This window comes from Choloepus didactylus, chromosome 14, assembly GCF_015220235.1.
Source record: "Choloepus didactylus isolate mChoDid1 chromosome 14, mChoDid1.pri, whole genome shotgun sequence".
NCBI classification, from domain to species: domain Eukaryota; kingdom Metazoa; phylum Chordata; class Mammalia; order Pilosa; family Megalonychidae; genus Choloepus; species Choloepus didactylus.
The window spans coordinates 72,979,289-73,006,117 of NC_051320.1; the positions used below are offsets into that span (position 1 = coordinate 72,979,289).

General features: G+C 34.7%; 1 protein-coding gene across 2 annotated transcripts; it reads right to left on the reverse strand.

The window, feature by feature from the left end:
* Positions 1–288: 288 nt before the first annotated feature.
* RAD21 (RAD21 cohesin complex component) lies at positions 289–26,829 on the reverse strand. Of its 2 annotated transcripts, XM_037802995.1 has the most exons (14): positions 26,676–26,829; positions 19,566–19,740; positions 16,173–16,302; positions 14,801–14,900; positions 13,050–13,156; positions 12,127–12,333; positions 11,533–11,658; positions 11,068–11,190; positions 8,657–8,880; positions 7,324–7,483; positions 6,704–6,852; positions 5,159–5,308; positions 2,910–2,993; positions 1,860–2,051 (listed from the first exon to the last, which is right to left on the reverse strand). In XM_037802995.1, the coding sequence occupies exons 2-14, from the start codon at positions 19,707–19,709 to the stop codon at positions 1,860–1,862; spliced, it is 1,896 nt and encodes a 631-aa protein (XP_037658923.1). In that variant the 5' UTR covers positions 19,710–19,740; positions 26,676–26,829. The 2 variants fall into 2 exon arrangements, with proteins under 2 accessions (XP_037658924.1, XP_037658923.1); XM_037802996.1 differs by lacking the exon at positions 26,676–26,829 and having other exon boundaries at positions 289–2,051; positions 19,566–19,709.

Genomic DNA, 26,829 nt, shown 5'->3' on the forward strand with positions numbered 1-26,829 from the left:
AGCATCAGTCATTTGTTAGTTTCATTTTAATCTTAATAGATTCTAACACATGTAAAGATTATATGCCTATGAAAGTTTCAGATGACATGCGCTCTGTTAAAGAAAATGTCTGGAAACAAACTATTATTGTCTTCCATTTTTTTTAAGTGAAAGACCTTTTTTGAAGAATTCACTTATTTATACAGGTAATTATTCTAGATAAGGCAAGCAAAAGGTGAGGGTTATTAACATCTTCGATCAACCTTTTCCCGAGGAACATCGCCACCAAGAATAACCAACGGTCCAAAATTTACAGCTTATAACACAACTTTTATTAGAAAAGTTATACATAACATGGCATCAACTATTTCCAAGAACAATATTAAACCCGATAAGCAACAAAAACCAGACTAACAAAATGTGTAACAAGAAACTAATGACCTTTCTATAATCAAACATTCAATTATCTACAATGTCTTTTTACAAAGGGGGAAAAATCCATGGTTTACAGGCACATTATATTGAAAATAAAGCTGTAATAGCAATTTTATACATTTCCATTCTCAAGAAACTGAATCATTAAAACAGTAATTACGAGTTCACAAATTTAAAATATTTCACATAATTTTAAAATTATTGGGTATACACTGAAGTCTGAGTTTCAAAAGTGATTTTTTTTTCCCCACAAAAGTGCCAACACTTAAGCTAGGACTTTCAGTGTGAGTAATTTTGCCCTAAAAAGTTAAGACATGTTTTGATAATCATAACAGTCACATAATTTCTGTGCTATCTGGTCTGTTAATATTAAAGCCTTTATTTGGATGTGTGTTTCTTCACTTAAATTATAGGAAACTGGAGAGGATTTCTGTTGCAAAGCTATTAAAATAAAGTTCCAAACACAGGAGTGTGCGGCACTGGAAGAGACCAGTACTAAAACTTGTAATAAATATCAGGGAAGCCATTAATTTTTACAGCATTGTCTGCTTAAAGATTAAGTCAACCAGGTGCATAATTTCCCATCAAGTCTGTCCTTTTAATAGGCATGATAATTTCTATTTTCATGATCTGAATATTCAAACAAATTTATCCTAACATCTTTTCAAAACTTTGATTTATAGCTTCTGGAAAGTTATAAACTCTTTTATAGTCATTCTACTCTTTAAAAAAGTCTACTACTGCTCATTTTGGAGCCTCACTGTAACAACAGATTTCAGGATAGCAGGTTCATCATGAGGGCTCAAATGGAATGATCTGTAAAATAGAACACTTTAAATCAAGTAAGTCCTATCTTTTTGGAGCTGAAAGGAATCAGTTACAGCACAGTTTCATATATACCGTCGCTTATTATGGAATTAAAGTTTAAAATATATCTCAAAAGGATGAACAAACTGTTGTTTCAGGTACCACCCTAAGCACAGTGATTAACATGAAGATTGACTGAGTTACTGATACAAAAAGAAAATTTCGTTCTGTCAAAGATTCACACTATATTTTTTAATGAAATTATCAGACATTTTCCGAGACAGGTTTACCTTTTCAAAGAAGTAATGGAGAATTAAGATAAAAATCATGACTTTCAACTGCTACTCAACATTATTTCATGCACCATTATTGCACACATCTGTTCTGAACTGTTAAAATAATCTTCTGGGTCCTTGGGTGCTTGTTTCCTCCATCAGAACACAAACACAATCCATATAAGCAGTTTCCTTAAAGACGAAATGGATAAATTTAAAATACTGGAGAAAAATGAAATAAAAAAGCAGACACTTTGTACAGACAAAAATCTAAATTTTCTGGAGGGGTTTTGTGTGCCCTGCACATGGGGGCAATTTGTACACACTAGTGAAATTAACACTAGCTATAATGCGTCTAGCTGCTCAAATAATATGGAATCTTGGTCCAGGTGTTGCGATGATGTCGCTGTATGGTTCTTCCTGTGTCAGCTCAATAGCTTGCTGCTTTTTAAGAACCAAGAAACTGTAGAACTTTGCTGCAGCTTGTTTTCTGTTTGTGTTTCGACATAATTCAAGCAAACTGATAGATTCAGCTCCAGTTTTAGCAAGTGCTCGCTGAAATAAAACAACAAAAGAATTAAAAGGAAGTAACCTGCACAATGAAAAAGTAATTTAAAAGGGCTGACAATACTGTTTATCAGAAAATGTGCACTGTATGTTCTGTAAGGGGCTGGGATTGAAGTTTTAAAAATAACCATCCTAATTTCAACCAGGAAGGTTCTTTCAAATCAGTTCTTGGATAGGCATATTAGAATAAATAGGTAGCCATAAATAACATTCGTAAAATGGAAAAATACACTGCATTTTATATTTTCATAGAATCATTTAATCATTTAGGAATTATATTAACCATAAATCTAACAAGTTATTAATCTTACAGATATACTGTTTACAAAATTCGTGTACTGTAATGTGATACAATAGTAAAATCTAGTACTTACAGTTCTTAAAATTTCAACGTATTTTAAAAATGCACCTGTTCTTTGAATCCATTTTGGCAAAACGAACATCTTTCTGGCATTTCATAGACATTCAAGATACTATGTCTCTATTTGATTATACTAAGGTCCAAGGATAAGGGACATCTGAGGCTACACAACAATTCCACAAATTTAATGATACAACACATTAAATTTGCTCAACCAAAAATAAGATGCAGACAAACAAAAGTTTTCCACAAAACATCACCACAGTTCTAATTTTCAGGATAACCATGGGGCAATATTTACCTGGATGCTTTCCAGGCTTAGCCTAACAATTTATGTATTTTATAAAAAATTTTAAATGATGTAGTTCTGAAAAAGTATCTGTTTCACAAAGGTATACTTTCTGGCTATAGTATGTAGCTTTTTTTTTTTGGAGCAAAGCCAAAGTCTTTGATAACTATTATTCTCTAAGACTACACTGGCATACCTGAAGACCATGAAGCATCTGCTGAGTTCTTTTGTTCCATCTTCTTTCTTCTTGATCCTGATCACCCCCTGAAGCATCTTCATCCTGAATGAAAATGACAATTTTTTTTTCTATATTTCTTGAAAGCTCCAAATTAATTTAAATGATTTGTCTCTGATGCTGCTAAAAAATCACTTATGAACTTTGTCTTTCAAAAACTACGAAAGAAATGAGTTTACTGTACTTCCAAGCAAACACACCGCAGAATATACCATTCCTTGTGTCAGGAAATCAACTATGACACTAAGAATACTGTTCATTTCAACTGACTTTTACTTTTTGGCAGCATGAATTTCCAGATGATTTATTTTTCTGGCAGAAGCTCCTAAACCCACTGTGGACCAGCAATAAACGAAAGAGCAAGCAGACCAAGTACACTGTTAAGTAACTGTTAAGTGGAACGGCTCTGTTTTTTTTTTTGAAAAAAATGGGCCACAATACATAAAACAGTCGATTCCTGTTATTTGTGGAATTCTGTATTTGCAAATTTACCTGTTTGCTAAAATTTATTTATAACCCCCAAATCAATATTTCTGGCAGCAGATACATCCAGAGCAGCGAAAATTTTGACACACGTGTTCCCAGATGAGGTCAAACAAGGTAACTGCCTTCTCGTTTCAGCTCTCATACTGTAAACAAATGTCCTTTTCACAATATATTTAGTGTCACTTTTTTTTTTCCATTTTTGTTGGTGATTTCACTGTTTAAAATGGCCCCCAAACCTAGTGATGAAGCACTCTCTAGTGTTCCTAAAGCACAAGTAGGCTGTAACATGCCTTGTGGAAAGCATACGTGTCTTAGATAAGCTTCCTACAGGCATGAATTACAGTGCTGTTGGTGGTGAGTTTAATGCTAATGAATCAAGTATATATTAAATAAGGCATCTTTTAAATATAACACACATAAGACTAAGTTGCATATTGAATGGCTGTCAAAATTTTATGACCAGAGAGAGGCTCATAGGAACTAACTTTGTATTTATTTCCCCTAGGAACAACAGTTCAGTATTTGCTAATTCAGTGTTTGTGGTGACTTTATAAAACATCTACCACCTATAACCAGAATCAACTATGTAGATTTTATTTGAGGCATCCAGCTCCTAAGCCCCTGCCCTTCAGGCTTGCTTCCTAACTAACTTCCTGAATCTGAAGCTGGTGTGGGCAGCAGAGAAGAATGCTCCCAGGGTGTGCTGGGACTATATAACACATTGCAAAGAGCTAGGATTTAGCAGCCTCGCACACAGCAGGAGGCATACCAATTTCTAATACTGATTGAAAACTAAGTCTGAGGTAATGCTACCCCCTCTAGTACACAAGATGCAGTAACTCTGGAGCTAAATTTTGCCTTTAAAGCAATGTAGTATTCATACCAAAGATAAGAACCAAGTGGTTATGGCACTATGGCTAGCCTAGTGATTATCTGAAATACATCTAAATCCTTAGCATTTAAGTTTTGGAAGAAATCTAAAAAGCTTCGATGCTATCTGGAAGACACTTTACGTCAAATTTTAAGGCTTAAATAAAATATTTGATAGAGAACCAAGTATAAGAACAGCAAATTCTAAATCTTAAATACAAAAACCTCAATGATTCAAATCAAGAAAAAAGAAGAAAAGAAAAAAGAAAAAAAAAGAAAAAAAAAAAAAAAAGAGTAACTCTAACAGTAATATTCCCAGGAAGAAGAAATCCATTTCTAAAGTACCTCCATTTTACAAAAAATAAGTCATTCAAGCCTTCACTCAGTCTGTTTTAGCCAAGTCACATCCCATCACAGTCTAAAACAAAAACAAAACCCACACAAATGAAAAATGTTTGCTTATCAGATTTCCAGGCCACAGACAGAGAAGAGGTTATACTAGAGTTAGACGCTAATAGCATTGAGAATTACTGGTGACAACAAGATAATAAAAAGTAGCTATAAGGAATTTAAAGTCAAGTAAAATAGCAGGGCAAGGGCAGTCCCTTGTCCTTCAGAAGCCCACAAGGGGACCAACGAGCATGCGTAAAATTTGATGTTTCTAATGATGAACTATTTATACCATTAAGAATTTGGTTAAATTAACAACATTCAAACATTTTTCATTTTTCTTTGCTTAACATCAATTAATTTAGTTTCAATATGAAAAAGTAAAGGAGAGCTGGTTGCAGAGTTCTGCCACATCTGGAATGGGAATTTATTCACCAACTATTTCTTTTATTAAGTTTCCCTACCTCCTCCTCTTCCTCCTCCTCTTTGTCCTTCTCTTTTTCCTTCTCCTTTTCTGGTAGAAGTTCTAGCTCTGGTATTAGCTGACAGATATTTGGAGGCTCTTCTGGAGGGAGCTCGACAGGGGGTATTTCCATCTGCTCAACCTGCTGAGGCTTAAAGGAGCAAAAATAAGGCAATTTAAGATGTAAGCTTTAAGGGTGGCTTCTTTTAAATATGCAAATAGCCACTGAAGCTGTCAGGATGGAAAGAAATACTGGGGTCCTATTTCCATACTTTCCTCAAAATCAAACTTTGATTACAGTATGTATCTTGTTCTTTTTCCTTTATATTGTAAAGCAATAAAACATTAAGGCAGCTTACAACAGATTATCCATCATGCTATTATCTTATAACAAGTGTTTTATTTTTACACTTACTTTTTGAGAGTCATATTTAAAACGTGAAAAATCAGCAAATAACAATACTATAAATGGTTAAAAAACAAACAAAAAAAGAAAGTAACTTTCTGCAGTAGCATTGTAGAAGAAACCAAAAACCAGAGTTCACAGCAATACCAAAGGTCTAACATCAATTTGCCCAGCAATATCAATTATTGCTGCCTAAAATTGCCTATGGTGACTATAGTATGATTCAAAATCACAAGCTTGAACTCTCAGTAAGAGAGCACTTACGGTAGTAAATAAAGGAATGAGATAGTTTTTTATATCCATCTCTTATATTTTCTTCCTCAGGCTTAATATAAACAGTTGAGAATATTAAAAACAAAACATTTAACAAACCAGAAGAATGACACGGGAACAATCACCAGAAGGAGAGAGATGCTAGAGTCACATGACCCACAATCTGTCCCCATTCCTATTCCTGAGCTCTTACTAGAAAAAAGCTCTGACAACCCCTTACCCACCAGAAGGCAGAGAACTAGTCCTTAAAATTGGCAAAGAGCACTTTTTAGCCAATACCTCTCGAGAAAGGCTGAACTAGGAGCCTGAGGTTATCAAAAAACCTCCCCTAGCTCAATTTATTCTATAAACTTAAAGTTGGGAAGTCCTAAAACAAATCTTCCTTTATACTTAAGTATCCTATTCCAGGTGAATTTAATGGTAGCCAAAGACTGAATGAAAGCAGCCAGATGTTGCTTTAACTTTTTTCAGCTGTTTGAGAAGTATATTCTGATCATTTAATAAGAGTCTAAAACTGCCTAGTACTGGAGACACTCAGGAATGTTTGCTGAAGAATAAACTAGAAAAAAGTTCAGAATCTAGAATTCCATATTAACCAAGAATGCTCACTTTGGGCCACTGTGAAGCAGGACTCTTCAATATTGAGTCAGAAAAACTTAGAGGTCTCACGTAACATCTTTTCCAACTTAAGAAATTGTGTTGATATCCTCAACTGCCATTCTTCTCTGGATTCATTCCTTGCCATATTCTGCCTAAGACCAAGGAACTCCCAAAGGGTTTCCTCAGCATCACTTGCTACTACTAGGAATCTAAAACCATTACCTGAATAGTCTCTAAATGTCTTGTTGGATACATTTGCTTACTTACAGGCATCACAGGCTCTGGGTCAACTTGTCCGGCCTTTCGCTTAACTCCCTGAGGGGGTGGTGGGGGCATGGTTGACTCATCCACGTTTGTTCTGCTGGTTTCCATCACAGACTCCTGGAGGCGGCTTGGCTCTTCCAAAATGGGTTCATCTGCAGTAGTCATAAGAAGAGGTGATTTAAATCATACAATTTAAACAACACTGTAGGACCACTTACTTTATGTACACTTAGACATAGGTACTTTACTCTAATGAAGGCTAGATAAAATTTTACCTCCGCAGAGATTACTCAATTTATAACTCCACAGGGATTACTCAAATACCTTATATACTTAAAGATAAGAAGGGGTCTTAAAAGCACAAGTCCCACCTCCAGTCTAATGCAGGACAACCCTTTAGCAGACTATATCTAGCCAGCCTTGAAGCTGTCAAGCTTTTTTTTTTTTTTGGAAAACAGAAGGCTTCATCTCTAACAAGGCAATTGATTCAATGCATTTCCCTGTCCAAATATTTGAGTACACCCCTTCATTCCTGATCTCTTTTACTTTGGCAATATATAAGGTAAATTTTAGATCAAATACTCATTTAAACTTTATCAGGGAACTATCTGAATCGAACGGACCAATAACATCACGTTGCTGATGTTGCTGTTGCTGGTCATCTCTGGGAACCTCTGGATTTTCAAATTCTTTAAGGAACTCATCCAAATTATCAGCTTCTCCTCCTTTCCTCCTTTTTCTGAGGTCTTCTGGTACAAGCGGTGTAAGACAGCGTGTAAAGAGCTACAGGGAAAATAAATTAAGAAAAAATTTAATTATTAAAAAAAAAAAAAATCACACTAACTGAAAACCCACCACTGACATTTCTACTTTCTCTAAGCATGTTTTTATATACTTGTAATCAGTGCACCTATGATTTAGCATGTTTTGCTTAGTACTATATCATGTTCACATTTTATTCCACTTTAAAATGATTTTAAATATAGACTGTTAAACACCCGCAGCAATTTTAGAAAAGCTGAAGATAAAGAAATGAAAATTTTGCTTTATTTTACTGCTTCCAGAGATAACACTAAGATTTTTAAATTTTTTTGTTTGTAGTTTATTTTCATACTCATGCACTTAGAGCAACCCAATTGGAATAATACCAAATAGCTTTACATCATATGTTTTTTCATATTTATTACACAGCAATCTTACTAACTCAGTGGTTTTCTCCATATTTTGAATTTCTTCCTTAGGAAAAATTCCTAACAATGAGACTACTGAGTCAGCAAATATAAACATTTTAAGGACTATTTCCCAAATGATTATTTGACACACTGCTTCCAATAAAGAACAGTTTTCATCATAACCTTGCTGCTTTGGAATACATTTGATTTAGAATACAGTGAAACATATAGTAGTATCAATTTGTTCTAGGCATATTTCAACTTTATACAGGTTAACATCTAACAGCACTGTTTCATTCAACAGACTCTGAACTTTGTTTTTTAATAGTCTGGAAACCAAAGAGAACAGAAAATTGAAAAATTGAGAGTCAATATTCTTTACTGTGGGAAAAGTTTTCCTTGGAAAATGTGTAAATACTGCAAATTTGAAGCACAGTACAAACTAAGGCAAGAGAATTAATAGTTTATTTTAAGAGGCTGAAGAGAAAAACTATTATTAAAAACTTAAGAGTCTTTTTAATATAGAGAAAATTCATTCTCTATCTCTTACAAATGTGGCTGTCATTTATCCTTGCATTTCAATACAATGTGGCAATGGATTGACAAGAATACAGCTATCAAAAGTTCAGGTTATGCTCAGTATACAGAGACTGAAGGGAGAAAAAAAGTTGCCAAGCAAAAGATACTGGACTCAAAATGATTCAAACAAAGGTTTCAGAATTTTATTTTTTTAGAAAAGATCAAAATGTATATGAGATGTTAAAAATTCTGCAAACTATATTACCTTCAGTAGTCTATTATTCCACAAAGGCTGAGCAGGTAAAGAGAAAAGTTTTTCCACTCCTCCTGTCTCTTTCCACATCATCAATTTCTTGGTGGGTGGTGCCAGATCCAAAGTAGTAACAATATCAGAATAATCACTAAGCTGGGCTCTAATGGTCTTGCTATCCAACTCCTTGACACTGTCAACTATTAGCTTCCTCTTCCTCTTGGCTTTTGTTTCTTTGACTGGAATGAAAAAAAAAAAAACAAGGTCATTTTCTTGAGAGAGCAGTATAAAATATACAGCTACTGCATCTGGTTCTCATTATATCCCCTGCTTTTCTACACACAGACTCTAGCAGAAAAGATAAATTTCATGAGGGTAGGAATTTTGTGTGTGTGTGTGTGCACAAATCTTCACAGCAGCTTTATTTGAAATAGCAAAAATTCAAAACAACCCAAATGACCATTAACAGCTGAGTAAGATTTTAAAAAGCTGTGACAGATCCATACAATGGAATACTACATAGCAATAAAAAGGAGCAAATTACTGATGCATGCAATAATATGGATTAATCTCAAAATATTTATGCTTAGTGAACTCAGAACCCCCCCCCCAAAGAATACATGCTGTATGATTCCATTTATATAAAATTCTAGAAAAATGTATGTTGAGATAAAGCAAATCAATGATTTGCTTGTGAAGTGTGACGAAGGTGTGAAAAGACCGGGAGGAAGGGATTATAAAGGGGCATGAGGAATCTTTTGAGTGTTGGATATGTATATTGATTGTGGTGACAGCTTCATAGGTATATACTTATGCCAAAGTATATTAATTTTTGCACTTTAAATACGTGCAGTTTATTGCATGTCAAGCATAGAAGGTAGGGATTTATTAACGGATGTTTCCCAAGCACCTACAATAGAGGCTGGCACACAGTAGATGCTCAATAAATGAACAGAAGTACAAAATGAATAAACTAAATGCAAGAGCCAGTACATTTTTAACCATGTAGTTTTATACTGTAAGCAACGAACTGTAAACAATTCCGGGTTCTGCCATTTATTAGCTGTGTGACCACAAAGAAACACTAAATTCACCTTATGCCTCTGTTTTCTTATTTGAAACAGAGACGGTCACTGACAGGAGCTGCAAAACACTTAGCTGGTGTCTGGCATAGATTAAGTCCTTTTGTAAATGGTGCAATCACTATTATTTTTATTGGGTAAGTTACAATTCACATGTGCAATTGTACAAGCACTTAGATGGACATGGGGGCCCATCCTAAACTCTTTTTGTACATTCATTTCCAATCCTTACTACAACCTTGCACAGCAAGTAGCATTATCTCAAATTTTAGGGTGAAGAAAAGCTTATGGAATTAAATAAATCCCTCAGGATTTCATTCTGCCAGACATGTTATACCCTACAGGTTTTTTACATAAAACATGCATGCATTCAAAATTTGAAAGATACAAAAAGATGTTACAATGACAGCTTTTCTCCAACCCCAGTCATCCATTCTCTGAAAGCAAAAGTTCTAGTTCTTACAATGGCTGACAAGGTCTATCTATGCTATTTTAAATACCACAGTCCTCTTTATCATCCTTACCTCATTTATAGTTCTCTGTATTATTTGTCACTAATACACAATAATATAGAACATATTTCACATATTTACTGTATTATCCATGTTCCTCTAAATAGTATTTAAGTTCCATGAGAACAGAGATTACCAGAAGCCCAAGTTAGAATTTTTAGTGATCAGTCTCAATAGGAAACCTGAAAAGTGAACCCTGTTCTACTTAAAAGTCATAACTATGTCTTGAATTATACTGTGATTTATTCCAAATATTCCACTCCACTGTTCCCTGTAATCATCAAGAAATTTAAAATTTTCACATCCAAATTACCCATTACAAATTTCCTCCTTTACTCTGAAGCAGCCACCCACTTAAATAATGTTTGGCACTATGTCTTAACAAACACTAAAGAAAACAGAATACTGATTTCAGAATCTTTGATATATGATATCAAACATTTGCTATTTTTAGTTTTTAGGTTTTCCCAAATATACACTCTAGAACTCTAGAAGATGATTATCAGTCAATTTTATACTTTACTGGAAAGAGCCCTGCAATCTGAAATGTTTCCTGTTAGACATGTGATCTATCATCTTAGTAACCCCAAAAGACTAAAATACACACTAGCAGAACACCTGCTCTATACTTTTTTATATTTCATAGAAACTTGTACAGATATTCCGTAAGAGACTCAAACTATAATTGAGTAGAATAAATATTCATGACAGGTGACTGTGACAAAGCAGAAAGCAGCTTAGTTATTGAAAACGACAGCAGTAGATTAGTAGTTAAGCAAAAACCAGGACTTTACACTCTAAGTTTTATAAATAAAAATATCTGTTTGCTCACCAGTGATATCAATAGGTTCCAAAGCAAATGCTTCTTCCTCATTTGGAACAAGTGTTGTCTGATCAGTCATAGTTGGCATTGGTTCAACAGGATCCACGGAATCAGGACTATCAGGCCCACCCACTATGAAAACAGAAACATAGTCACAAAAAGCTTGGATATTTTACATCCTACAACTGGGAAAATAACTCTCTGTGAAATCAAAAGAAACCCTGCTGGTAACCAAGAAAGAACTCTTCTGGTTATGAGGAAGCCCCTTCAGAGTTGAAACCAACTGACCAAAAAAATGGGGAGGGACATGGGACCAAACATGTAAGAGAATAAGAACCAGTTATCAATCATAAGCACTGTTTTTAAAGATATGGTTCATAAAAGCTAGACTTTTTAGTTTCTCCTCTTCTATGTTATATATCTTTTTGGATGACATACACAAATCCCAAGAAACACTGAACATGAAATGCTTACTTGACACGTTGTCATCCTCATCCATATCATCATGTGCAGGCTGCTCTGGCAACATCACCCCTGCCTCAGAGAGAGCAGGGGGATCGTCAAAGATACCACCGTCATTATTACTAATAAGTTTGTCATCTAAAATAGGGAAAGTAATTTCATTATAATTTGTACAGAAATGCTTAAGGAACAACAGCCAACCACTGGAAAAATACAATTTAAATTATGCTAAAATGGATTAAATTTAAACCTGTACTCAATTTGTATTTGTTTCTCTTTAAGGTAGTTTAGAAGTATATAAAACACCTAGTAAATGGAAATAATTTCTCATTTATATTTTCTACTTCATATTTACTTAACATAGATATTACACACAAATAGAGCTAGTAAAATTTAAAACTCTGAGATTAACATCATAAGCAAAATCAACTACTGCCATAACATTTTTAGGCTACAGTTTTACACAAAACTTTTGATTAAACCAATTAGTCACAATCCACATATATGTATCCAGATAATATGCTCAAGACCCAGAATTAGCAAGTGCTCCAAAACATCACAAGTAAATAAAGAAATTGTGAGAATGTCCGCCATGTTGTAACCTACCTAATATACCACCATCATTTCCTTCTCCAAAATTGTCATCCTTATATTGGTCTTCATATTCTAAATGGTTAATTTTCTCATTCAGATTGCTGGTGCTCTGCTCAGGCTCAAGTAAGAGGTTAGAAGCACTAGTGCTTACTAACATGTCATCATCCTCAAAAGCACTGCCTTCTCTCATTATCTCACGATCATCCATTCCAAAGTCTCCTGAAAAATTTTTATTATTAGTTGAAAAGGTTAGAAAAATCATGGTCACAAAAGAAAACAGTCAGTAATTCATTACAATTATGATGTCACATTTATTTACTGAAGAGTTTTTTGAATGTTAAAACATCTAGTTTAAACTTTAAATCTTTAGCATCTGAATTTCACAAACTGATTCTTAATTATGCATAGCTTATTATGAAGAGCAAATTCAATCAGACTCAAATTTAGGTTACCCCTAAATACGTTAAGTAAATCTAAATATGTATGTATGTATGTTAGGTTGAATTAACATTCACAGGCAAACTTTCTTGTTGTAATATGTTAGTAAGAAAAGAATTTGGCTTGCTACCATTTTTGAATACTTAGGTTTTTCAAATAATATATATTTGCAATGCAATCATTCCAAAATGGCTCAAGTGAGCATTACATTTCAACATTGGGACTTTTAACATCAATATATAGGTTCTATCAGTGAATATGGGAAGCAAGAGTAGGCAAAGGACGAACTATTAAGTTAGGAGCATAAATGGAAAACTGATGATTAATACACTGGCAGCAAGGCAAATTCTTTTCTTGATAAAAATGCAGATGAAATTTTAAATCTTTCTGTCAACATGAATGTAACATGTATCTGGTTTTCTTGTTCAATTTGCTAGCAGTGCCACTTGATAATTACAACATTATAGCTAATGGCTAGCAATTTGTTTCTCTATTACCGAAATCATTTTCCTGTAGGATACTGATGTTCCCAACTTCTTCTCGCATGGTTATCTCTTCCACTCTACTCTGGTTTAGGCTGAATTGCTGGGCCACATCGATGTCACTTTAAAAGAAGTTCAAATACATTTTAAATTAAGTCTCAAGTCTCACTGTAATATATTTGTAAGAAAAACAATATACATACAACCCACCAAAGCTTAGAAGCATTAATGTTTCATACTAAAGACTGAATAATGATTTGGAAGTTAATTTAATTTGTATTTAAATTTTAAAACCATCAATGACCAGAGCAAAATATAATACGCTGAAATCACCACCTAAGGCAATATGATAGAGGAAAAAACTTAGAAATGCATGGGCTAGATGGGCATGGGTTATTATCAGGGCCCTGTGATTTACAGGCTGTGTAAACTCTGAAAAGTTACCTAGCTTTCCCGAGACTCTTGCTCTAACAAATAAGAAAACCTCCCATATTGTTTAATTTAGAATACCATCCTGGTCAATTGCAGAATATAAATACTTCAAAACAAATAACCCGGTTTGTTTAGCAAATACATGGTTAGGAAAAGTACATAAGGGGGAAGCAAGTTATAGATTCTTAAAAAAAAACCAACAGATATTATCAACCAAATGCAGTCAGTAGACTTTCTGTAGGTAAGGATTCAAACAAAAAAAAAAAAAAAAAAAAAAAAAAAAAGACAAAATGCATCAACTGGGGACTTCTGAATGTTTAGTGGATATAATATAGAGGAGTTCCTGGTAATTTTTTAAAAAGGTGTGATGTTGTTATGGATATGTTTTAAAAATTCCTCATCTCTACAGAGTCACAAACTGAAGTATTTTACAGATGAAATAATATATATTATTTGCTTTAAAATAATTCAGTGTGGTGCGGTGGGGATAACCTGAGGAAATATAGATAAAATAAAATTATCCATATATTAATAATTGAAGAAACTGGATGGTGGGTACATGGAGTTCACTTGGGTGTGTTAAAAAATTTCCATGATAAAATTTCTTAAAAATAAAATAAAAATACAAGTATAAGGAGAGAAAAGACAAGAAAAGCTGCTAGATCATGTCAAGTACTATTTAACATACAAAATCAAAATACACCATACATTTACTCTGATCAGGGGCCAAAGATCATTTCAAGATGCAGAGAAATTTGTCATGAAATAAATAGGGCTTAGAGTGAAAGAGTTAAACAGCCTAGTATAGAGGGTTTCTTGGTTGTCAGCTGTGCTACTTGGAAAGCTATGGTCACATTCCTTGTCACGGTATGATAGTTGGGTTCTAAGGATTTGAGATGAGGTAAACAACATACCACAGAACTCTGCTATAATGACCATCTCTGTACAACTTGCTCCTCTTAAATATGTTGTGAAAATAACCCTTTCTTGTGCATTATAGAAAGTTATCTCATGTTTATTTGAAAAGCAAAAAAGAACAAAAATTGGCCAAGAAGATAACCAGTAGTTGTCTTTTATACCCCTGGACAATCAATCAATCAATCAATCAATCTATGAAGCAATAGTTGAAGTTGACATCTTCTACAAGGTTTTCTTATAGTAGAAACACTTTACAAGTTATATATTTCATATTTATGCATCATCCTAAATTAAAGCACATGCATTTTAGCTATATGTTGACTCAATATCAAAACATTCCAAGGGAAACTATACATCTGGAAGACAATAATGTTTTCTTTAGACCAAACCAACAATTAAAAAAAAGAGAGACATACTCTAAGTCAGGAAGTGGTTGATCAAAGTCATGAAATTCTTCAGGTAAGGTAATGGCATTATAAGCTGCTTCCCGATTTTCTTCAGGCAGGTCAACAACACCTGAAGAAGAAATGTAAGTTTGAGGATCTAGCTATACATAGATTATCTAGGCATCAAAAGGAGGCAATGTCAGTATAATTTCCTAAGGTTATATTCTAGAAGGATGGATAATACATGAAGAATAGCTTGAAGCACGAGTATGTTTATGTTTTGATGATGATAAACTGTTCTACTTGCTTTACCAAAAAAAAGTCAAAGCACCAATTATGCATTACGCTGATACATTTTTAAAAGGACATGCTAACAAATAAATACAAATAACAGTTTTCTAAGTTAAGTATGAAATTTATGAGGGGAGAAAAAAATGATTGCAAAGGAGTACCCAAAACATTACAGAGTTGCTTATTTTTTGAGAGATTGGGATTATGTGACTTTAATTTTCTCTATATATTATTTCCTATATTTTTCAAACTGCTCACAATCAATATACACTGCTTTAAAAGAAAGGTAAAAACAAACAAAAAGGCCTAAGTTATTTAAACATAATGCACTTACCAGCCATATAGCCATATATGTCAGAAATCACTCAAGTACCCAAACTTAACCGGTCTTTGTCAAAAAAGTTTACTTCTAAATAAAATCTTAAGAAATTAAAATTTTACTATACACATATTAAACTAAACTGAAGTAACTAGAATATGTTAGAAATTATCATACAGAACATCTCTCCTGTACATTCAGATTATTTTAATTAGATAAAATTTCACTGACACTTTAAAAAAATTAAAGAATGATATGTGAATTTAAGTAAATATCCTTGCAATTATCTACTCAGATGGAATTTTGGCTGTTAGATTCCAGTTTCAGAATCAATCATTACATAAAACAAAACAATAAAAAACTACAGAGAACATTTAATGAAAAGTCTCAAAACCTTAAATGAATTAGACTTGACGATTACACTAAAATTACTCAGGAAAAAAACCAAGATTTTCTTTTCTGAGACATTAAAAATAATCATATAACAATTAGTTTCCAACATTTCAACCTCCACTGACACTTTTATTTAAGTTGCTGAAAAAAGGGTTAAAGAAAAAGCAGCTCCAAAGGAAGAAAAAAAGGATGATTTCCATAACTCCATATTTAAAACAGATGAAAGAAGAGTGTTTCTTTCTTTGAACCATTGCCTCTCCAAGTCTTTCTTTATCTTTGCAGGGTTTCTTGTGTTTCAGTGAAAACAAAACACACAACAAAACATGATTTTCAAGAATATATGTTTAGCAGTTTCCCTCACCAAACATGAGAAATTCCAAAGTTAAAAAACAGCAATACCTGGCCGAAAAGCCATCTTTATCTTAATGAATGCCTCATTACAGTCTGCAAGAAGATATTTGGCTTTCCTGTGATAGATTCGAACTACTCCCAGTAAGAGATGTCCTGATGTTCGAAGTGCCATCTTCACCTATAAATAAAATGCTAATATTAATCTAATTTATAAAGTTAGCTTTATAGTTTTAGAAGTAATCATAGTTCAAAGCTTACCTTTTGTGCCATTTATAGGCAGTTTTCCCTTTATTTCTTTATAATTTATTTTGACGTTGCCTCATAAATCATCTACATTTTATTTCTTACTGCCTTTACCTGTAAATTCCCTGAGTATCTCCAAAATATAAACTGGCAGTAATCTATGAATTAACAGAGATGTGAAGGTTACTATGAAGTAGGTACTAGATGGTTCTGTGGATTGTGTCATTAGCACAGTAATGGGGTATGTGGAACTTCTGGTTTACTACCCAGAAGCCATTACCTCGTCCTTGCTGGCTAACTGCACTCTGATTTTGTTTGGGAAGTGATCGAATGATTCCAAATTCCTCTGCTCTAATAGGAAAATTTATTGAGAGAACAAGGTGACAGCAAATTCAAAATTTCCCTAGTTTTCCAAATCATATCATAACACATATCCAATTCTAGGGTAGCAAAGAAAATTAAACATTTGCTTTAAGTTGAAAATATGATTAATTCATTGTTACTTATAAACTAGAAATATGATGTATTTTTAAGTTATATGTATATTCTATAGCACTCTAGGACCCAATTTATTAATGTCTAGCTGGCTCTACATTTATGGCCATGTAATGTGATGGAAAGCACAAATTATGATGTTTACTGTTATAAGTTCTTAGATATCTGAAATTGTAACAAATTTGTTATCAAATCTAGGACTTATCTGATGATAAATCCCTGATACAAAAAGTAATTCCCAATTAAAACATGGCTCCCATGAAAGAAAAGACCTACTTTTAGTGATGTGGTCTTAGGAAAGAAATTTTAAATTAATATTGACTTTACCTTCAATTAAGAAAGGAGAAAAAAATCTCTGTTCACCACGAACTTTTTAGGAATTAGGAACTTTCAATAAGCAGCGTTTGGGCAAAGCCCTTCTTTCTGGATTAGTTTAGTTTAGAGTTTAGGATGGGAGTAGATAAAATGAGGTATAGAATTTTTGTTGCTCTAACTCATGTTAAGAGTGTAGCATGATGGCTTTTTATTCAGGGAAATCTCTGCAAAGGATGCCACTGGCTGTCAAAAGAGTGTATACACAGTTGCAACTAAGCCAAATATCTGGCACTTGCTCTAAACAACTAAACTAACATTTCCCCAAAAGAACTGCACACCATGAGCAAACAGTAGAAATTCACTCCGTAGAAATATCTTTACATTCTATCATAGTAAAACAAACAAAAAACCAAAATCCCAGTCTGGAATGGTTTTAAAAAATTTAAGTAATTCTTACACTAACATACACACAAACACTCAAGCCTTTTACAATAGTCCTGAGCCACATGCCTTACTTTGCAGCTGTTGGTGTATACCTTCATACATCCTGAAGCATACGTCTTTTAAGATCAGGTTGTCTCATCCTGTTTTGTAATGTTTCTAACAGAGTACAAAGTACTCTGGCACATACTAAATAAAAATCTATTATCCTTTTGAGTCAAAACACCCTCCATACTTGCTTATGGATGTTAGAAATTAGCTACACATATCAACTTCAAGAGTTCAATTTTTTCCTTTTCCATTCACTTACTTCTATAAGCATACCTATAAAAGCAGAAAACACCTTGTTCTCATACAGTAAAGACCAGCAGTGCAAACTGGTACAAACTTTTTGAGAGAATAAATTTCTAATGTGTATCAGAAATCTTAAAAATAGGCCTATCATTTGGCTCAACAATTATATTCCTCAGTATCAATCTTAAGGAAAGACTTACGGATGTGAACAAAGATTTAGAAAGAAATGTTTACTATATGGTTATTTTTAATAAAGAAAAATAAGTCTGTTTCAGTTTTCTGTATTTGAATTCTATGATAATGATGGGACAGATATGAGCAGATCTTTCCCTGAATGAAGTATTTCTAAAAAGCAGTATACAATTCTGTGTACAAGACAAAAAAGAAAAATTATGTGTATAACATATGCAACATGTAAGTTTACAAAGTCATACTGAAATATTAATTCTACAAATAAACTTTCATTTCCCTCCACCTCAAATAACTTCTCCACATAACTTTTCTGAACAGTCTCTGCTATATCCCCAGCTTTGCTACTCTGAGATTCCCTCACCCTTTCAGCAATGAAGAACTACCTATATATTTTTCAGCACATTACGCCAGCATTCCCCAAACTGGCAATTCTTAGAAGACTCATTCCCAATGCTGGTCCACAGTCTACACAGTTGTGATCTGGAACATTTTCACAATAGGACAATTTGTGCACATATGTGATATATGTGTGTATGTGAATATATAGATATACATATATAATCAAGGTCTAAGAAAGGACCTTCAAAACACAGATGTATTGTATTGAAGGATTTTTCCATTTAGTGCTTCATACTTTTTGGAAGTTAAAAATATGTTTTTCTTCAATGAATGGTTCATGATGATATTAGCTGGTAATTTTATCTGTGTGTTTTAAAGGTCTTTTCTTGGCAAAACAAAAAACACCATATTACTTTAAGTTACACTATTTCTGAAATTCAAGTCTGAAAGCCACTGTTTCACAATAATTTCAGAGGATGCTGATAAAACCTCTTCTGGGAAAAGAACAATAAACAAAGTAGAAAAGGCAAGAATATTCAGGGGGCTTCCACAGGAGGTAATTAAGTAAGGAAGTAAAGATCTAGGGGAAGAGTATTCTTGGAAAAAAGTGTACAGCAAGTGCGAAAGTTCTGAGATGGGGAAAATGTTTGGAATCTTCATGACACTTGAGTAGGCCTATAAAGCTGAAGTGGAGCAAGTAGCATATAGTATCTGCCAGGTGGATTAGATAGTCAGATCTGGTCTCTGCATTATCTTATAATTAATGGGTCCTTTTGAATATTTTGTAAATTAAGTCAGGAATACCCATACACAAACTTAGGCATAAAAACATCCATAAAGCCAAATATAAAATATTTGATTACTACTTCATTAAATTAGGCAAATGAAAATATCTTTGCAGTTTCAGAATTCTTAAAAGGAAGAGATCTCTTCCCTTTAATCTGTAATTTGATAACCGTAGTATCAAATCATATCTAGAAAAAATAAAAAATAAGCAAAGCTCTGAATTTTCCTTGCTGCAATATGCACAGGTGACCACCTAAATGATCATTTTATAGCATTCTATTTCACAAATCAATAAACAGTCAGCAAAGTGAATACAATTATCAACATCAAACATACCTTGGGTGAGATGATACTCTCCACACTGCTCTCTAAATTACATTCAAATACATGGGCTTTGGTTAGCTTCTTATCCCAATGGGCCGCTAGCCAAATTTTGGCCAGAGGCCCTCTTTTACTGAGGACAAAATGTGCGTAGAACATTGTTCTGGTTGACTATGAAATAGGAGGAAACCTGAGGGGGGAAAATTAATGTAAGTACCATATGAGAATTGATATATTTATTCACGCATAAGAATTCTGAAAACAAAACATAGAGTTTCTTATTCTTTTTAACATGATAACTATGAAAAGCATGTGTAAAAACATAGTATGAATTTTAAAAAGCAATCTATGGTAAATTTTGAGAGGGCAAGAAAAAGACCCCAGAATATTAAGAACTAAAGGGAAAAGGACACGAGTCAGATCAATTCATGCCTCGCCATTTTAATAAAAATAAAACCACTATTTTAAAAACTAAAAACTTGTCATCAGAAATCCTTACTCTTCTTGAAGTTCTATCAAGTGTTCAATTCCATTCCTATCCTGATTAATGCCCGTGGAAATAGTTGGCTTATTGGCCAAAACTAGAGAATATATCCTTCAAGGCAAGAAAAGGAGTTGCCTAAGAAGGAAAAACTCAGGCACAGATATTAATCAACAAGGAACTGTCCATTTTTAGAACCCCATTAAAAACCGAAAGGCACAGCTAAATTTTTGTACAATTACTACTACATGACAAGCACTATACTAAGCATTTAATATTCAATCAAACGCCATTTTATAGATGGGTTCAAGAAAGTTGAGGCACAAAAAGATAAAGTATTATTTATATAAACATAGTATCCTCAACTTAAGATCCTGAAAAGTCTCTGTCTACTTATAGTTTAAATAGTTAACTCAGGACAATAATACATTATAAACGTATCTTATGACTGAAATAACCTTAGCAGAAATATAAGCACTTTACTGCTTCTCTTTTACAAGCTAATGTATTTATATATAAAAAAGGAAGCCTGAAAAATCCAGTTTGGAGAAAGTACATTAACTGTGGAAACTGATATTTGCCTTAACATTATTTAATTTCCCTCTTTCTTAGAAGAGTAAAAAAAAAATCTATTTTGCCAACTGAATTTCTACTTGTTTTTTCCTAAAATTGTCATGATTAAAATATCTAAGTTATGCTTTTACAGAAACACACTCAAATACACCCATAACACATGACAAGTACTGAAATATTTTTTGAACTTTTAATTTTGAAATAATTAGACTGAAAGTAAGTTGCTAAAAGAATAGAAATGTCTTGTTTATCTTTCAGTTTCCCCCAATGGTGACATCTAACATAACTATAGTATAATATCAAAACCAGGAAATTGACATTGGTACAACATTGTGTATATATAGTTCTATGCCATTTTATCACAAGTAGATTCGTGCAACCACTATGGCAATGAAGATGTACTATTCCATCATCACAAACATCTTCTCCCTGCCCTTCTACAGTCACTCCATTCTCTGTTCTCTACCATCCCTAAGTCCTGGCAATCACCAAGCCATTCATTCTTAGCCTCTACTTTTGTCATTTCGAGGATGTTACATAAATGGAACAAGACAGTATGTGACTTTTTTTTGCACTCAACACAATGCCTCAGACATCCATCACAATTTGTTTAGCCACTTACCCACAGAAGGACATCTGGTTGTTTACAGTTTTTGGATATTGCAAATAAAGCTGTTATGAATATTCACTTATAGACTTTTGATGGACATAAGTTTTCATTTCTTTGGGGAAACTGCCCACAAGTGTGATTGCTGGGTAGTATGATTAAGTGTACGTTTAGTTTTTAAAGAAACTTTAAAGTAAATCCTATCAAAACCCTAGTGTGAGGTGTTTAAAATATAGACAAGAACATTTTTAAAATTTATATTGAAAGGCAAAGGAACTAGATGACTAAAACTATTTTGAAAAAGAAGAATGAAGTAGGAGGAATTAGTTTACCTGATTTTAAACCTATCATACAGCTATGGTAATCAGACTATGTATGCGGTATTGGCAGGAGACCACAGATCAATGGAATGGAACAGAGAACCCAGAAATAGAACCACACAAACATGTCCAACTTATTTTTGACATAGGTGCAAAAGCAATTCAAAGGAGGAAGGGGAGTCTTTTCAACAAAGGGTGCTGGAGCAATTGGATATTCACAAGCAAAAAATGAACCTTGATCTAAAACCTCTAATCTCATACAAAAATTAACTCAAAACAGATCACAAAATTATAAAACTTTTAGGAAAAAGAACAGGAGAAAATCTTCAAGGTCTAAAGCTTGATTAAGAATTCTCAGACACGATACAAAAAGCAGGATCCATAAAGGGAAAAACCTGACATATTGGTCTCCATTCGAATTTAAAACTTTAGCTTTGCAAAAGATCCTGTTCAGGAGGAAAAGACAAGATACAGACTGGGAAAGAATATTTCCAAACCACATATCTGATAAGTACTTGGATCTAGAATGTACAAAGAACCCTCAGGACTCAAGAGCACAATACAGCCAATTAGGAAATGGGCAAAGACATGAAGAGAAATTTCACAGAAGAGAATATATACAAACGGCAAATAAGAACATGAAAAGATGTTCAGAAAAGCTACTAGGGATATGCAAATTAGGACTACAAGGAGCTAGCAACACATACCCAAAATAAAACAATTAGTGGCAACAGCAAATAATATTGATGAAAGCAGCAGCTGGATCTCTCAAATGCTGCTGGTGGAAATGTACAATTTCTTTTGAATTAGCTTAAAAAAAATCCAGGGTAAAATTACTCTAATGAGACTAATTATTAAAAACAACAACAACAAAAACCCAAGAGCTTTACCTATGCTTTCAACTAAGAACTACACATTCTTTTCAGTAGCGTACAGAAAATATATAATAGTTAAATATATCACAGGCAAAAGACTTCATGCCTGTCAAAAATGTTTGGAGTAGGGTAGGAGCATGAATAATGCAGTCAGATATGCCTCATCTCCATTTTCTATCACTGAAGACAAAGGGTCCTTCAATTCTCATTCTCTGAACAGACAGTTACCAAAGGATCATTAATTCACACTAGGACAATTTTCTCAAAAGAAAAAAACCCAAAAAACAAAAACCCAGACCTAAGTAATTGCCAAATGTGAACTTTCTCCCAAATCTGGAGTTAAGAACTAAAGAATACTGAACTAGGAAGACTTCAGATTGAGCACTCTGATGTAGAAGTATTAAATAACATCACCCAAGGGCTCCTTATATGCCACTTAGCAGAGTTTCATAGATCAAACTACGATTTCCGCAATCAGAGAGCCTCCTATGTTGCAAATCAGTGCTTCTACTTCCAAGTCTTTAAAAAGTTTTTAAGTTGCCCCTACAGTGTTATAAATAAAACCTACAGGATTTTATAGAAATCTGACATGGCAGCGTGTTCTTAGAAATATAGACATTGCTATACACAACAAGTCCCAACTTTCCAGTATGGAAGCAGACAGTTGTGTTCCAAATAAACAAACTCATTATTTAGCTCCTAGAATATTGCTTGCTGCATGACAATTACTAAATATGTGCTCAATGACTGAGTAAATGGGAGATATACTTGGCATATGTAAAAAATTTTGGAGATTCTAGAAATTAAAACTACTGGCACTTTTCAACAGGTGTCAGTAGCTCATGGCCAGCACTTCAGCTGCTGGTCAGAGCACCATGCCTAAAACATCCCAGCTATGCAGAGGCAACACAGATTCCTAAATAGATACCTTCTTGGCATGGGGATGGGGAATAAGAAAGGCAGAATAGTGCTAAAATTAATCTAGGAAACAATTAGCAAGAGGAAATCTACCTAATAACTAGAGGAAGCCAGAGGAGTAGTGATGGATTGGCTTATATCTAGAGAAACAGAAAGTACAATCATTGTTGCCTTTCAAACCATTTTTTTCTTAGGAATACCAAACTTTACTCAATCTTAAAAAAAAAAAAAAGCAAAGAAAGACTGATTAATCTCTAGGTTTTGTAATCCTTAAATTCTACTGATCCTTTACCAAAGATCTTAGTAAGAAAGCCTGCACTTGGTAACAGAACACAGCTTAATTTCCTTGTTTCAGAATCAATTCTTCTACAACAGCAAACAACCCCCCCCCCTTTTTATTCAGTTGATCCTAAAAACATAATTTCAGTCTGCTGTGAAATGGCAAAAAGATGGATGTTTTAGAACAGATTCGGGAATGCCAAAAATGGCAATTTCTTTACTATCATCCCAAAGTACAAAAATGAAATTAAAGCTCATGTTTCTACAATGAAGTCGCTCATTTTACTCATCTGTAAAAAAGCATGGCAGGTTAGTGGGTTTTATCAATTGGTTTGACTTCTCTGAAGGGCAATTTGGCAACATCTTATGAAAATCTCAAACACTCATGTTCTCCAATCAGAAACAGCACTGCCAGTAATTAATGCTAAAGATATATTTGGAGATATATAACATTAATGACAAAAAAAAAAATACTTTACTGTTGTTTGTTAATCCTCTTCACAACAGTCCTGTAAGGTACATACTGTTCTATTTTACAGATGAGGATGAACAGGAAAGAAGAGCATAAGTAACCTGTCAAAGGTCACTAGTATTTAACAGAAGTGGAACTTGAATTTCAGAGCCCTACAATTCTACAATTCTACAATTCTAGGTTGTCTTTCCACCATGGCTTTTAATACCAAAAAATTAGACACAACCAACCTGGTCATTGATTTCAAAAAATTAGTACATCCATATAAAAGCCTATGGACCATGATACAAAGTTTGTACTAATAAGGAAAAATCTTTGAGCTAAGGATTTTTTTTTTAAAGGGGGCTCCCTCTCTATGTATTTACATGCACTATGTAAGTATAAAATATCTGTGGAGTACACACAAAACTGGTGACAATGGTGACCTCTGGAAAGTGGGTGTGCATGGAAAGCCCTTTTTACTATTTGTGTGTGTACATATATATTTATTTTTAACTCAGAGAATATATTACTTATTCAAAGTAAAAACTACTACATAGGTAGTTAAGACACAAATCTATTTACCATTAACTAGCAAGTTAAGCTGCTTAACCCTCTGTGCAGTTCAGTTTCTTTAACTATAAATGTGGAAAGCTGAAATTTGTTGATTTCGAAATCCTGGAAAACACTAACACTTAATTCGGATAAAGACGGGGCTATCTCTTTTGGGGGGTGGGGTGGGGTGGGTAGAGACAGGAGGACTCAGGAAAAGAAAGTAATTCCAACCCTGCATGCTAGAGCTTTTCTCCCTTTGCGTTCTAACTTCCTCTGACCAAGGATTTTACAATCAGACAGCCCTTGGTTGAAATCCAGCTCCTCTTACTTAGTTGTTTTGTGATGGTTAAAAGGTTAACACCTAAGACTCAGCTTTCTCATCCATAAAATGGGGATAATAGTCCAAAGAAGTTTATAAGAACTAAACAGAACAGCACACCTAACACAGGGCTAGGCACACTGTGGCTATGCAAATATGCAATCTTTATTTCTCAAGAATCAGAAAATTTCTCTTCTGTACCAAGTTATAACAGATTAACTTTCTTAGAATTTTAATGTTCTACTAAACAGGAATTCATCAGAAAAGAAAAAAAATAACTTTAAAAATATGTTAAACACACACCTAAGTGGAAAGTTTAATTCTACACTGAACTATGTGTTGTCTTTCTAAACACAAAAACGTAAAGGTTATGTTGTACCAATGTAATTTACTTCTGTATAAAAAGCACCTATGTCCATTAGTTATGTACTGCTGTCACCTCAACTACGAAACGTTAGGTAATTTAATCATTGGATATGGCTTGTGTCCTCATCAACGTCTTTTAAAAAAATTATTAGTTGCCTCCCAACATTAAACAAAAGATACTGAATGACTACAACTTATGGAAAACCTCTTCAGTCTGCACCCAAAATTATGCAAACTCACACAGCTCACTGGCATTTACACTCATTTTAAGAAAATATGATTACACGCCTCTACCCCAATCGACTATTATTCTAAAGTGTATGAGAACAAGTATTCACTGTCAGTTGCAAAGAGAAACCTATAAACACAAGCCCTTTCCAAAATACCTTAAAAACACAAGCCCATTTTTTGAACGCCGAAAGCCTAAAAAGTCATGCGGTGAGCAAACAAGTTCTCCAGGGTTTACTTCTTTCAAATTTGAAGAAAGCCGCTAAGCAGCCTAACTCGACCGAGCTACCGCACACTATCACAGAGATATTAGTAAAATCTTTCTCAAGTGAGTAAAGACACCAAGCATTTTACAGACACACATACCTCCCCAAAGCGTCTGCACAACACCCAATATCCTTAACCACTAAAAAAAGAAATCAGAGAAGTTCTGAGGAAAACCTATTCATGTTAATTCCCTACGAATTAGAGGCAAGCTCCGTTCGTCGCACTTTCTACTGGTTTGTCCAATATTCAATAATCGCAATATAAAAATTTTCTTTTGGGGGGGGGTGGGGGAGAAGGCAGCAGCAGTCCCTGCCGAGGGACTTGCAATCGCAGAGCCCGCATTTCCCCGATCCCCGCACGGCGCTCAGCGGACGGCTGCCATCCTCCGAGCTGGTATCCCGGCGGCCGGGCTCGACACCGCCTCCTCCCGCCCGGAATCCCGCGTCTTCCCAGACAGCCATTTTTACTCGAAGAGTAGGCGGCCCGGCGCCCAGAGCGAGCTCGTTCAAACCTCTCCCTCGCCCTCCCCGGTCCACGGCTTTCTCTGCCTTCCCGATGAGATCCGGGGCGCAGACTCCCCGAGTGACCCGTAGAGTAACGGCTTTTCTTGCTTTTGGAATGGATCAGAACCATTTGTCACCCAACAGGCGATGATGCGGGCAGGGCCTGCGCGGGTCCCGGCAAAGAGCGGGCCGGAGGCGAAGGGGCCTGGGCTGGCACCGCCGCCTTTCAGGGGTTCAGAAGGTGGCGACACCGTCCCTGCCCCGGGGGTGCGGCGGTGCTGCCTTCTTTCTCGCCCTCCCGACTCCCGGAGACAGCAGCACGGAGGGCAAGAGGTGGGGGGAGGGAGCCGGAGGGAAAAGAAGAGGTCGGCTGAGTTTCTTACCTTAATCTCCTTCGGGAGTAGGGCCGGGCTGGGTGGCCCGGGGAGGGGAAAAGGGTCGGGGGAGGGGGCGGGGAAAGGGGGGAGCCCTTGTGCGGTGTAGTTTCGGAGCAGCTCCCGCCGCCGCCACAGCCACCGCCTCCTTTCCGATTCACTC

Coding starts and splice junctions, on each gene's coding strand:
- RAD21 (XM_037802996.1), bottom strand. CDS start 19,709: ATGTTCTACGCACATTTTGTCCTCAGTAAAAGAGGGCCTCTGGCCAAA. Junction 14,901..16,172: donor AAAGATGGCTTTTCGGCCAG/GTATTGCTGTTT, acceptor TTTCTTCTTCAG/GTGTTGTTGACCTGCCTGAA. Junction 5,309..6,703: donor ACCCAGAGCCTGTGATGCCT/GTAAGTAAGCAA, acceptor TGCTCCTTTAAG/CCTCAGCAGGTTGAGCAGAT.